The following is a 15,126-nucleotide window of genomic DNA, read 5'->3' as shown; positions in this document are numbered from 1 at the left end:
GTTTAGATTTGGTTCCGAGAGCAATAAGGAAGAGAAGAGGCCTAGTTCACCCGGCACTTGAGAAGAACAGACAGCCGTATGAGGGGAGGCCAGAAGAGCTGGGCGGCTGTTTTGGCAGTCTTGGCAGGAGAGGCCGACCCCGAGGAAAGGAGGCAAACCTGGGCTGTGGGGGACTTTCTCAAGGACCAGGTGGAAGACAATACAGGCAAGATCTGACAAAATAATGATTTTAACAGAAAAATCAGAAAACCAAATAATTCTTTCATTTCTATTCAGATCATCCTGTACAGACCTCAGGGGTGTTTTTCTATCACCTTCACTATTTCAAAATAGTATATCTTGCCTCAGTTGCCCAACATAAAAATGCATTCACCATGAACACACAACATCGTCCCTGCCCTTACCTATGAGGTCAGCTGACCCAGTCCCCAGGTTTTCTCCCCTAATCGTGACCTTCGTCCACGGGATTCCTTCATTTGGAGAGATGCCTGTCACAAGAGGGGGTTGTCGTGATCGAGACATTCTGCTTGTTGAGGAAAGTAGAGGTCAAGCTACAGAAGTAATCTGTAGAAGAGAAAGGAAAAAAGGGTTAGTGCCAACTGCGATGAGCAGCAACTAGAAACGCCAGAACTAGACATTCAGTACCAAAACACAGCAGTATTCTGCAAACATACAGCGCTGGGTTTTTTTAGCTGTCAGTTAGCCTGTCTGCCAACAATTCCTGCACATGAAGGTGACTAAGGACACTAGCTAGTACTGGGAGGGAGACATCAGGAACATAAACTTCTGATGCAAGGACAGACAGAACCTAAGGTCCCCCTGAGCTGCATGCCACCACCTGTTGCACCCAAAGTATATGCTGGAAGCTCCTGAAGGAGCACATTCTGAACTAATCAGATTCATAAAATTAAAGAACATCTCCATTCTTATAGGTGTACTGAATTTCATTTTATTTTTGTATTAGACTTAGTGTAGCAACTCTTTTAAATGTGTTGAAATCAATACACTCACATTTTCGACACGCAGACAGGAGCAGAGACTTGCTAACTGTCCCAGTACAGAGCCGGCAGAAGTGCAGCTTCTGAGTTCAGATGCCCTGCGCTCTAGTCTTGGTGCTCTAATTCCACTCCAAACCTCTGTTTTCATATACGGACACTGCGGCCAGTGATAGAACCTTCCATAGGGCTACAACAAAGATCAGGTACATAACCCGAACAGAGCAGAGCACCAAGTGCACAGCAGGCAACCAGGAAATGAGAAAACCTCACTAATAAACCCACAGAACTCCTCTCAAGTGCTCAAGGCTTTAGATGCTCCAGAAGACGAGAGAAGGGTGGGTTCAGAGAAAAACAGCTGCTGGTTGTCTGTCTCTTCACAGAGGGAAGTTAAACAGTGGCCCCTGCCTTCACCCCACCGTCAGCCAGATCAGTTCAATCTCTCACAACACCAAACAGAAGGGACCAGGACTGAGGGACAGACACCAGGCACAGAGAGGAGGGTGCCAACCCTCTCACCCAACTCCACTCTGTCCAGGTAACAAGAATCACTCTGGAGAAACTAAGGAGCCCTGGAAAGAGAGAACCGAAGACTCTAACATGGAAGGGTCCTCCCAGAAAGGACTACTTGCAGCCACATCACCCAAGGAAAAGCATATACAGACCAACTCTGCCCATGCACAGACTAAACATGCAGCTGTCACAACCTCATCCTAAAAGGCACAAGGACAAAGATTGTAAGGTGGTCAAGGAATACGTGAGCGAGAGATGAAAGTCAAATTTTTAAAAAAAGATCCAGGGCTTCCCTGGTGGCGCAGTAGTTAAGAATCCACCTGCCAATGCAAGGGACATGGGTTCAAGCCCTGGCCCGGAAAGATCCCACATGTCGCGGAGCAACTAAGCCCGTGCACAACTACTGAGCCTGCGCTCTAGAGCCCGCGAGCCACAGCTACTGAGCCCACGTGCCATAACTACTGAAGCCCACATGCCTAGAGCCTGTGCTCCGCAACAAGAGAAGCCACGGCAATGAGGAGCCCACGCACCACAATGAAGAGCAGCCCCGCTCGCAGCAACTAGAGGAAGCCCGTGCACAGCAAGGAAGACCCGACGCAGCCAAAAATAAAAAAAAAAACAAATAAATTTTTAAAAAATTTAAAAATTAAAGAAAAAAAAGATACAGAGGAAACAGAGAAAAGGCTACGGGCTAAAGTGCTTCCCTGCAAATTACGCTGAAGTACTAATCCAGGACCTCAGAATGTGACTGTATTTAGAGATCGGGACTTTAAAGAGGTGGTTAAGGTAAAATGAGGTCACTAGGATGGGTGCTGATCCCACAGGACCAGTGTCCTTATACGACTAGGAGATGAGGACACAGACACACATAGAGGGACTACGTGAGGACACGGGGAGAAGGTGGCATCTCCAAGCCAAGTAGGGAGGCCTCGGGAGAAACCAGCCCTGCCCACACCTTGATCTTGGACTTCGAGCCCCCAGATCATGAGAAAACACATGTCTGTTGTTTCAGCCTATGGTCTTTGTTATGGCAGCCCCAGCAAATTAACACAGTGAATAACAGGAAACACACTCTCTCTCTCTCTCTCTCTCTCTCTCTCTCTCTCTCTCTCTCTCTCACACACACACACACACACACACACACACACACACACACACTTCAAAAGTACTGTAAACTCTGACCCCCAAATAAATATCTGCAGAAGGAGAAAACTCTTTTATGCCTAAAAGAACAGGATGCCATGAAAAGGAATCAATCCAAGAAAAACAGCTCTTGAAACTTCCAAAAGAGGCAAAAGAAAAAAGATTTATATTGTCCTGTTAATGTAAGAACTGACTGCTGGTTTAACCAGTGGTAATAAGGCTGCAAATAGGCAGATGTGTATCTGGGAAGAGGGGGAGGGAGTTTTAACTTTTATCCAGAAGTGACTATCCAGATATTGGCAGATTAGCCACAGAATCTGCAAACATGGAAGTGTGTGCTGGCAAAGTGAGCTAAACGAGTCTGGGCTGTGCTGGATAATAAAGAGGTGACAGACCTTTGTCCCTGGTTTCTGGGAGGGAGACTCAAAATCCAAGGAGTGTCTTGGCTCTTCATGACCCTCAGTACCGTGCGTCCACAGTGCTCCTGACAGCCCAGTACCAGGACTGCCAAACCAGAGACAGCAACCCTGTGATTAGAGGGCTGGGGTTCTGAGCCAGGTGCCATCAGCTTGGCCTCCTCTGAGAAAGGGGAGGGGGCTGGAGACTGAGTTCAATCATGCCTATGTAAACTCGTTTAACGCAATTAAAACAGCAAAACAACAAAAGCAGCAAAAAGCGAAGAACCACAGGAGGATACCATTCGTCTAATAAGCCAAATGAGGCAACCCAAGATTATCTTGAACTCCCCTCCCTCTCCATCACACCCCCTGAATCAAACAGAATCCCCTGGCAGAGTCCAAGGTCGACTGCTTGTCTCCCTGGATACTGAAGCCCGGCAGCTCCTAACTGGTCACTCTGCCCGTTATCCCTTCGCTGCAATCCTCCCTCAGCAAACACCGGAGTCAATTCTCCAAACTACAGATCTAATCATCATTCCTGATTTAAAAAAACATCTCCCCCACTGCTCAGTGGTCTCCAGTCCCCACGACATCCTTATCATCTTATTAAAACCTGTCACCATCAGACTCTTCTACACCCCTAGGCCATCCTCAGTCATTTCCCTCACCCATCTGACACTAACCACACAAGCCCACTCACCTCTTAAGAACCATCAGGTACTTTTTATGCCTTCCTGATTTCATTTACCTTATTTCGACTAAATAGAAAGACTTTCCAAGTTTGTTAAATCCTTACCAATATTTCAAAGTCAAGCTTAACTGTTACCTTCTCTAACAAGTCTCCCTGATCCCTCCTCCTTCTATAAAACTTCTGTTACATAAGTGTTACATCTGAGACACCAAGTCTGTATCTCCTCATTGAAAACACATAATATTTAATCAACTCTACTTTTCTAATACCTGTCATACAGTACTTGACACAAAATAAACATGCCAGATGACTGCTGACAGAAGTTGAAAAAATGTTTTCTGAATGTTCATGGTATCAATGGAATACTGGAATTAAAATAGGACAAAGAGGTACAAGGGGTAGAGAATAGGGATGGGGAGAGGTATTAGGTAGACACATGAAAAAACAAAAAAAAAAAGTTTAAAAGACACTTGTATACAATAGCATCAAAAAGAATAAAATACTCAGGAATGAATTTTACAAAAGTGCAAAACTTGTACTTTGAAAATTATTTTAAAATGTTGAAATGGGCTTCCCTGGTGGTGCAGTGGTTGAGAGTCCACCTGCCAATGCAGGGCACACGGGTTCGTGCCCCGGTCCGGGAAGATCCCACATGCCGCGGAGCAGCTAGGCCCGTGAGCCATGGCCGCCGAGCCTGCGCATCTGGAGCCTGTGCTCCGCAACGGGAGAGGCCACAACAGTGAGAGGCCCACGTACCGAAAAAAAAAAAAAAAAAAAAAAAAAAAGTTGAAAGAAATTAAAGACCTAAATAAACTGAAAGATGTGGACAGGAAGACTTAATATTGTTAAGATGGCAGTACTACCCAGGGTTAGGGTTAGACCGTTTTCAAGGTCAAACACCCAATTCGTTGTAAAACAGACCAGACCCTTGGTTTCCTGACTCACAGGAGTCTGATACCGCTCTTCCCTTTAGAGCATCCTGCATCTTACTAGGTCATATGTGTCTCTGATAGTCACAATCTAAGAACCTTAGGTGTTTCTTACATGGCTGGGGGCACTGGCTCATCCTGCTGTGAAATAGAATTGAAATTAGAATACTTCTGGTCTCAAAATTTAAAAAGGGCACGCACGCACACATACACACACGCACACACAATTAGGACACGACACTTTCAATTTACTCCCAATTTTCCAAATCTCTTTTGAAGGCGTTTACAGAGGATCATAAATCTTACCTGTGTTATCCTCAAAGTTTCTCCAAGTAAAACAAAGTAGTGTCTGGTAATAACAGGTAATGCCTGGGCCACTATGCAGAGTCATGAATCAAAAACTATGATCTATTTTCTTATTTATGATTGAAAAGTACAGCTCTGTTCCAGATATACACATCAAAGGCAGCTGAAAATCCAGTGTTCATTATATTGGTTCATATGCAAAAATTAAATGGCATTTCCTTACCATGAAGCATCACCTACATATCCCCAAGCATGGACAAACCATTATATCAGGAAGATCAGTGAGCCATTTAACTTACAAATGTAAGAATATCTACTTTTTACACTACAACGTCCACAACGCACACCACAGTACCTACCCACAAAATACACACTCAGTAATTATCTGTGGAATGAATTCTGGAAAGAGATGTCTCTTTTCAACCCACCTCCACTTAGAAACATCCTGCATTATAGGTAACGTTCTTACATTTAAAATCACAAATAAATGAAATGCATTATCATCACTCTCAGGAAAAAGTCTAAGCCTTAAGAAAAGAGAATTTAGTTTCTGAACATGCTCAGTTGCACAACTCACACCGAATTAACAAGGGTATTTTTGAAGGAAAAGTTTCATCTAGAGTTGTCATTAAGTGCCTATACATTTTCCTCAAAAGGATTTTCCAAATGCAATAACGCAATAGTCTTTGAAATTCTGTCATAAGATCTTTCTTATATAAACACACTGAAGAGAGGTTAACAAAAGTCTGACTTTCCTGTCATAAGCCTCATTTTTTAATTAAAACAATATCCAGCATTTACATTATACAGCCATATAAGATAATGAAAGAGGTAAGAAATAAAAAGTGAAAGAACCTACCCTAAAATTACACACCACTAGCTAATTTTATCTTCTGAAAGCGGAATGACAGAGACAGGAGGTAAAGTAGCTATTACTTACTCATGTAAGGAAAATTGTTGCAGACACAGAATAAGTCATTTTTAAAGGCAATATCCTCGCCCAAGCACACTGATAATAAAGGATTAAATGATACAAATGGACAAATGATAAAGGCTGACAGCAGCAGAGTACTGTATTGGGAATTTCACATATATACATAGGTACACTTAGATGAGCTGCAAATTGTTGCATACTGGCTCTTAGCCTAAGAACATACTCCATGCTTAAAACCTGTTAGGCACCAAACAGGGTTACAGATTTGCTAAAAAGGAATCATACAGAAATCTGTTGTGTTGCTAAACACTAATAATGAACTATAAGAGAAAGAAAGAAAATAATCCTATTTATAAACCACACCCAAAAGAATAAAATACCTAGGAAGAAACTTAACCAAGGAGGTGAAAGACCAATACTCTGAAAACTATAAAGCATTCATGAAGGAAACTGAAGATGATACAAAGAAATGGAAAGATATCCCATGTTCCTGGATATGTTCAGAAAGAATATTGTTAAAATGTCTGTACTACCCACAGCAATCTACAGCTTTAATGCCATTCCTATCAAATTATCCATGACATTTGTCACAGAACTAGAACAAACAATCCTAAAATTCGTATGGGACCACAAAAGACCCCGAATAGCCAAAACAATCTTGAGAATGAAGACCAGAGATGGAGGAATCATGCTCCCTGACTTGAGACTATACTATAAAGCTACAGTAATCAAAATAGCATGGTACTGGCATAAAAACAGACACACATATCAATGGAACAGAATAGAGAGCCCAGAAATATACCCATGGTTGTTTATGATAAAGGAGGCAAGACTGTAAGATGGGGGAAAGACAGCCTCTTCAATAAATGGTGTTGGGAAAACTGGACAGCTACATGCAAATGAACGAAATTACAACATTTTCTCACATCATAAACAAAACCTCAAAATGGATTAAAGACCTAAATGTACGAAAACATAGGAAGTGCACTCTTTCACACTGGTCTTAGCAATATTTTTTTGCATCTGTCTTCTCAGACAAGGGAAACAAAAGCAAAAATAAACAAATGGACTACATCAAACTGAGAAGCTCTTGCACAGCAAAGGAAACCATCGTCAAAACGAAAAGATGATCTACTGAATAGGAAAAGACATTTGCAAATAATATGTCTACTTAGGGGTTAATATCCAAAATATATTCGTACAACGTAATATCAAAAAAACAACCTGAATAAAAACTGGGCAGAGGACCGAATAGGCATCTTCCCAAAGAAAACATGCAGATGGCCAACAGGCACATGAAAAGATGCTCAACATCACTAATCACTGGAGAAATGCAAATCAAAACCACAATGGACATCACCTCACACCTGTCAAAATGCCAATCCTCAGAAAGACAAGAAGTAAGTGTTGGCAAGGATGCGGAGAAAAGGGAACCCTCATGCACGGTTGGTGGGAATGTAAATTGCTGCAGATATTATGGAAAACAGTATAGAGGTTCCTCAAAAAAATTAAAAATAGAACTACCATATGATCTAGCAATTCCACCCCTGGGTATATATCTGAAGGAAACAAAGACAGTATTTCAAAAAGATACATGCACCCCAATGTTCATGGAACTTTATTTACAATAGCCAAGATATGGAAGCAACCCAAGTGTACATCAACAGATGAACAGATAAACAAGATGTGGTACATATATACAATGGAATACCACTCAGCCATTAAAAAGAATAAAATTTTCCCATTTGCAACAATATGGATGGACCCGAAGGGTATTATGCTTAGTGAAAACAGTCAGACAAAGAAAGACAAATACTGTATGTTTTCACTTATATGTGGGATCTAACAAATAAAGCAAATGAACAAATATAACAAAACAGAAACAGACTCACAGATACAGAGAACAAATCAGTGGTTACCAGCCGGGGGGGGTGGGGTGGGGGGAGATGGGTCAAATAGGGGATGGGGATTAAGAGGTACAAATTACTAGGTATAAAAGAAATAAGTCACAAGGATGTAATGTACAGAACAGAAAATATAGGAGTATTTTGTAAAAACTTTACATGGAGTACAATCTATATACCGAATCACTATGTTGTACGCCTGAAAATAACATAATACTGTAAGACAATTATACTTTAACCTAAAAAATAAAAAAAAATTTAAAAAGCAATCATAATTCTGACATGTCTCCAGACTCATGTTAATGTATCAAGAACTTTTCAAGTACCTGGACCTGAATGGGAATAAACAGGACTAAGAGGACCCTTTTAGGAATTAACCAGGTAATAGACACTTATCTGATGTCTTTTGATGTTGGTGTGGTGTTGATATATTTACAGTGAATAAACATACACTTAAGTGATTTTTTTTTTTTTTTAGTTAACAGAATAAAAATATATCACCGTTATCATATGAATTGCAGGTCTAGTTTATAGCAAATTATATTTAGTGGTACAATAAAAACTATGAAACATTTCTGGATATAAGGAAGCACTTTTTCTTTTCAATATGTTAATTTTTTAATTTATTTATACAGTCGTGATTTTACCCTTAAAAAAATAATTCTTAAGAGAACCAAGGAAAGAAAATGGATCTGCATTAAGAAAGTAAGTTTTTTCAGTTTCTCTAGGTAGACTGAAAAAAGAGAGAGAGAGAGAGAGAGAGAGAGAGAGGGAGAACAGAGTGGTAGGTGCAAGGGTCAGTAAATCATGACAAGAGAATAAAGCTTTATGTGAAGGGACCAATGAACTGTCTCAATGGCAGGTATAACCCAGAGACTTTTAGAATGGGAGCACTAACACTTTCGATTGGCTGTGCTTTTTTTTCCCTCTCCCACTCATACTCCCAAACTTTTAATACATTCTCCTGCTCACACAGCATGTATACTGGCCAGTGCCTTTTAATAAGGAACAAAGCAGGTAGCTGGAGAAGGCAGAGCTGAGGTTGGCAACGCAGCAGAACCTGAAGTTAAAGCTAGAAGAGCCCGAGTCTAAGAGAATTCTCCAAAACTTGCCAGATATCTGGAGGGATGCTGGGCTCTCTACCCAATGTGCGATGGATAGGTGATCCAACTAACATTTATTCATGTTATTTTTTAAATTAATAAGCTTTATTTTTAAAGCAGGCTTAGGTTTACAGCTAAATTAAGCCAAGAGTACAGAGTCCCCAGATACCCACTGCACATCCCTCCCCCGCGCCACACACACACAACCTCCCTTATGATGGACACCCTACCCCACACTGGTATATCTACCACAATTCGTGAATCTACATTACACATCAGTGTCACGCAAAGTCCATGGTTTACATTAGGGTTCATTCTTGGTGTTGTACATTCTGTAGTCCACGGTTTACATTAGGGTTCATTCTTGGTGTTGTACATTCTACAGAATGTACAACCTTTTCACAAAGGTATACTGCTGATACATATCTACCACTGCAATATTTAATGTTAAATTTTAAAGGACACATTAATACCAGTTGAATGACTCAGTCATATCCCATTGCCTGACGTCCAGGCACCACATTCCGCATCCTCCTTTAAGCAGCCAGAGAAAGTAAGTCTTATCAGCTCTCCTGCCTCCAAGAGGAAGCTGAGGCTCAGGGAAGTAAACTGACTTGTTCGGCTCAGACAGCACGCGAGGGGCGGAGCTGGATACACACTGCCTGACTCCAACATGCCCACTCTTGACCTGATTTTGTGCTACCTCCTAGAGCGTCTGTACTTGTGGAAATAGGACCAGGTGAGATATTTTGTTTTTTTTCACTGAGGTACTAATAAGCAAGGATAATGTTTTGGCTGAAGCTTCATGTGCTTAGTACCTCAATAAGGAAGCACTTTAATACTACATTTTGTCAATGATTTATATTCTATAGACACAATGAAAATAAAAGCATAAGTGTTTTCTTGCTTCTCAGCAGTGCTTCTCTAAAAGAAAGAACTGGAAGAAGGTGAAATAATTTCTAAACTTGATGCATTGATTTTTTTTAATGTGAGGTTTTGCTTCACCACGGAATTATCATTTTGTGGCAAATACATTCCTTCCTATCTATGCGAACAAAGGACATCTTCACTCAAGGACAATAATTCCCTTCAAAAAGGTTTCAGAATTTCATTTAAATTTTATCTTTTTAGATAAGTAATAGATTCACACGGTAATCTAAATACATTTTAATAAACAGAAGTATATCCAAGCTGTAAGTCGTTGAATGAAGCCTTGTTAGAACAACCTCAACAACGTAACAACTGTGAATAGTCTGGAGATCTAAGTTCTAAGCTGGGCTCTGGCATTAACAACTAAAAGCCCTTGGTTACTCTTATGCGCTCTGAAACAGTTTTCTCATCTGTACATAAGGTGGCTGGATGAGATTATTCCTAAGGCCACTTTTTAGTTCTCGATTCTATGAGAGTCTTACGTATAGGACAAAGCTTTTAAATTCAGTTACTAATGTTAAGACTACAGAAACTGGCCTCCCTAGCTTTTCACAATTAAACTAAACTATGATAAAAGCATGTTGTTATCCATCTTAAAATTATTGTATTATAAAACATTTTTGATATACCATTAGAAGAATCTGAATTTTTAAAATCTTATATTTGAATATTAGATAAGGTATTAGATAGCCTAATTATCCCTTTCATTTTCAAAAGTTATATTGCAAAGACTAGGCTACAAAGCTTTTACAGATACTTTTTAAAAATAAATTATTAAAAGTAAACCATTATAGTTACCAGAGTAAAATACACAATTATTTATTTAAAAAAACAAACCACAGGTTTTTTTCATTTCCCCAGTTTTATTAAAGGAGAAACAGAGAAAGAGAGAGGAGAGGGAATGCAACATTTAGGTAAAAAGAGAGACTTTTACTATGGCTTAGAAATTCTCATTAAATAAACCAAAGAAAAATGTGGGAAAGATACTAGAAACAAGCATGATAAGTCATTTCTGTGTGACGGCACAATTTTTTAAAAAATCTGCATATCTTATATGTTTCTGTGTTAAAGATTTGTTTTGCATTTATTTTATTTTTTTTTAAACTAAAAATTTATTGACTATCTACTAACCTTACATCACAAGGCATTATGTCATAAGGAGTGTTTGTATATGGAGAAAAATACAATCGTTAAAATAAATTGTTTTGCATTTTTATCTTGCATTTAAAGTCTACAAAAATGCCGATGAGGTCAAGGATTTTAAAATGTTAAAAGCAGTTTTTAAAAAAAATCTTCACAAGCAGCTTTGAAAATATTCACCAAGCACTTTTGTATAACTCAGAAGTCAGAAAGTAAACAGCTTCACAAAGCTTAAACTATAACTCTGAAATGGTTATGTATTATTAATTTTAAGACACTACTTTTGAAATACTTCTGAAAACAACTGTTTAACCGTCCGGTATTATAACCCTTAGAGAACTACTGAATCAGAATCTATTCAAAACCGAAAGAGACTGCAGGAGCCAGAGTTCCTGTGACTTGCCTAGGTCTTTTGTTTCTGTGTTCTTTCCACAACACCATGAATGGAATTCAGAAATCAGCAAAACAAAATAAAATAACAAAGTATTTTTATCACCAAATCTAGTAGGAAATTATTCATTACTGATGGAAAGACAGTCATGGGAATTTACTGAGTCGGCAAAAATAAAGGCTGCCAAGTTAGTGGTTTATCTTATTGCACGAGCCATTAAACAACGAAACTTCAATGTGAAAGAATATGAACGTCCCTTCTTTATGAGATTTTAACTCACTGTACTCGCCCTTTATAACCCCTTCTTCCTCTTCTCAAAATAATGAAGCAGTAAGAATTATTTTCTAAATGGAATACTGGAATACTACGGGGAAAAAGATGGAAACTTGGTTTATATAAAAGTTATCTTGGTCCACATCAACTTGACTATTTCTTCGAATCCTTGTGAGAATAAGAAGCATTATTAGCAAGCCTCACAAATAACCAATTCAAACTTTGTAGATGATAAATCTAAACCCATGAATATACACTAACATACTTTGACGAAATACACACAGCTTGACAAGGACTATGTAACACATGAAATGCTAAACACCTTCTATGTTTCAGGTATCATATTGAGCTCTCTAAATTAAGAAAAATCCCTCAGAAAATGTTTATATTTCTTTTTTTAAAAAGTGAAGTTCCCATTTTACACAGTAGCGTTTTATAATAAAATACTGACGAAATTGTTTCAGGATTCAAAATTATTTTTATTTATTTTGTTACAATCCTTTTTCCCACCCCCCCCCAAAAAAGAGTTGAGTTAGAAAAGCTTTATCTTTTCTTTTTTTTTTTTTTTTTTTTTTTTTTTTTTTGCAGTCTCTCCCGGTGCACAAGCGCAGGCTCAGCGGCCATGGCTCACGGTCCCAGCCGCTCCGGGGCATGTGGGATCTTCCCGGACCGGGGCAAGAACCCGTGTCCCCTGCATCAGCCAGCGGACTCTCAACCACTGCGCCACCAGGGAAGCCCTGAAAAGCTTTTTCTTGTTGGCACCTTAAAAAGCAAGAAAAAACTGACAGTGAACATAAAAATCAACTATCCAACTCTCTTCACCAATGACTTTTCGTGAAAGCGTTACAAAGGAAGAGGCTCAACAAAAGGTACACCTGTATAAGCCAGTAAGGGTGCAGACTTTTAACCCAATTAGCTCAGGGTCTGTGTCCGTTTTGAAAAGCCCATAAGCTTTATGAAAAACAAAACCAGGCCAAGATGGCAGAGTAGGAAGACACTGACCTCACCCCCACCAAAGGGCCCAAGAAACTGCAACTACATACAGAGAAACTATTGATGAGAAAACCGGAAGACTAGCAGAAAAGATCTTCTGTAACCAAAAACATAAAGAAGGAACCACACAAGACAGGTAGGAGGAGTGTAGATGTGGTGCAGTTAAGACCCACAGAATGGGGTCCCCAGGTGGGCAACTCACAAACAGGAGGGCAGTCACAACTTCAGAGGTTCTCCCCAAGGAGAGTGTGGTCCAAGCCCCAGGTCGGGCTCCCAGCCTGGCGGTGCTATACCAGGAAGACGCCAGAGCCCCAAGGTCGTTTGGCTTTATGATCGTGGGGGTTACTTTGGGGACTGCCAGAGGGCTGTGGCAAATACAGACGCCACTCTCAAAGGGCGCACACAACATCTCACAAGAACCCTGGGTCAGACCCGCCTGCTGATCTTGGAGAAACTCCCAGAGAGGGAGGAGTCAGGTGGAGCTCACCCTGGGACCACGGACCCTGGAGCCACAGACCCTGGGGCCACAGACGCTGGCGGCGGCCGTGTGGGGGAGCTCGTTCTGTCAGGAGGACACTGGTGCTGGCAAGGGCCATTGTGGAACCCGTCCTCTAGCTCATTAGTGTGGACCTGGCACCGCCCACCAGCCTATGGGCACCAGTACTGAGTGGCCTCAGGGCAAGCAACTAGCTGGTCAGGGACACAATCCTGCCCACCAGCAGGCCTGCTGCCTTAATACCCCCTGACCCACAAGCCATCCCAGGACCCAGCCCTGTTCACCAGAGTCCAGGACCCAGCCTCACCCACTAGCAGGCCAGCACCAGCCCCAGAACCCTCTGGGCCCCAGCCCTGCCCACTGCAGGCCAACACCAACTTTGGAATACCCTGGATGCTGCAGCCAGCCATGTCAGTAACCGGTCCCACCCACTGCTGAGGGGATATCAGCTCAAGGAACCCCCAGGACCCTGCAGAAGACACTCAGGAACCTGGCTCTGCCCACCAGTGAGCTGGCACTAGCCCCAGAACCTCCTGGGCCTTGTCCGTACCCATCAGCAGGGCAACACCAGCTCTGAGACATCCTGGACTCCTCGGCCTCAATCCTCACCTTCCCTGCTCCTCCTCCTCCCTTGAAAGGAGCTTCGGGGTTCCTGCCTGGATTGAGAAAAGGACAGGCACGCCCATCGCAGAAACCCATGAACAGTACAACTGCACGAAGGGATTAAAAACCATCCCTCAGCGCAAGGAGCCACCTTCACCCTTAAGAGCAGGCGTCCACAGTCCACACACAGCCACCTCAGTCAGGACACCTGTGGCGCTGAGGCCACAGGTCCTCCGTGTACCAGGGCACCTAGCTGTGTGCTCTGCAGCCTCATCTACAGGTGTCACAGGTGCCGTGTACTCCGCAGCATCATCTAACATGTAAACGACACAAGGGACACCTTACCATGTTTGTAAATACAAATCTACACCAGTTTCAGGCTCCTTAGTATTCCACTGTATGGATGTATAATTAAAGTGGCATTGAGATGGCTTCCAATTTTTTCCTATTGGACAATGGACACTTACTTGACTGCAAAAGATTTCTGCACATTTACCCAATTATTTCCTTTCATTACATTCAAAGAGGGATCGCTGGCCAAAGGATGTACATTTAAGAGCCTAACGTGAAAACCAAACTGGCCTGCAGTGCTATCAGCACACCTCCCACCAGCAATGGCGGGTGTCAGAACCGGTTTAATCTGCAGTGATCTGACAGGCAAAACAAAATAAATGGTTTCAACTTGCACTGTGTGTAAACTCCATTTTTTTTCATCGAAACCTTTGCATCTTTTTATTAGGCTTAATTTCCTTAACTGTAAGATCTCTAGTGGGAATGTTCACCCTGTGTCCACTGTCCCCACTGTCCAAGTCTTCCCAGTTATCACTGTCTTTTCACATTGGTTACGGTGCTCTTGGGCCTCGGGAAATTTTGAGTCTTTTAACATCAAACCCATTGACCTTTTCTTCGCCACTCTAGAGTCATGCATTCAAAGTCATGTTCCTGGTACTTTAATGCTGATTTAATCTTTAATCATAAAGACAATGGGTCTTTACCCATTTACCTCACTTGGAATCTATTTTGGAGTACTGAGAATAGCTGGTCGACCACAATACCATCTCATTGAATAACCCACTGTTTTCTCCACTGATCTGTAATGCCACTTTTATCTCTGACAAAAATTCTCATTTTGAGTCTGTTTCTGGACCCTCTATATTTCACCCCACTGATCTATTTTGCACTTATGGCATAACTTAATTTTATATTATAATCAATTATCTGATAGGACAATTAATCTGTAACAAGTTCTCTCAGCTATCTCTCAGAGATATTGGTCCAGATGAACTCTAAAATATTTTATTTGATTCTAAAACTAACCCTACTAGAATTCTGATGGGAATTATCACCACCCTGACATACTCTAGTTATACGTTTTTGTCTATCT

General features: G+C 41.2%; 1 protein-coding gene across 11 annotated transcripts in view; it reads right to left on the bottom strand.

Moving 5' to 3' along the window:
• The window catches only part of EXOC2 (exocyst complex component 2), a 151,877-nt gene that overhangs the window by 120,959 nt on the left and 15,792 nt on the right, over positions 1 to 15,126 (bottom strand). For all 11 annotated transcript variants that reach the window (XM_059078060.2, XM_067006858.1, XM_067006857.1 and 8 more), the window contains exon 2: positions 405 to 564. In XM_059078060.2, the coding sequence (XP_058934043.1) occupies positions 405 to 522 (118 nt within the window). In that variant the 5' untranslated portion in view covers positions 523 to 564. The remainder of the gene's footprint in view (positions 1 to 404; positions 565 to 15,126) is intronic.

This window comes from Kogia breviceps, chromosome 10 (genome assembly GCF_026419965.1).
Source record: "Kogia breviceps isolate mKogBre1 chromosome 10, mKogBre1 haplotype 1, whole genome shotgun sequence".
In the NCBI taxonomy this organism is placed as follows: domain Eukaryota; kingdom Metazoa; phylum Chordata; class Mammalia; order Artiodactyla; family Physeteridae; genus Kogia; species Kogia breviceps.
Note: the sequence above shows the minus strand (reverse complement) of the source record. Positions and strands in the feature narration are given on the sequence as shown.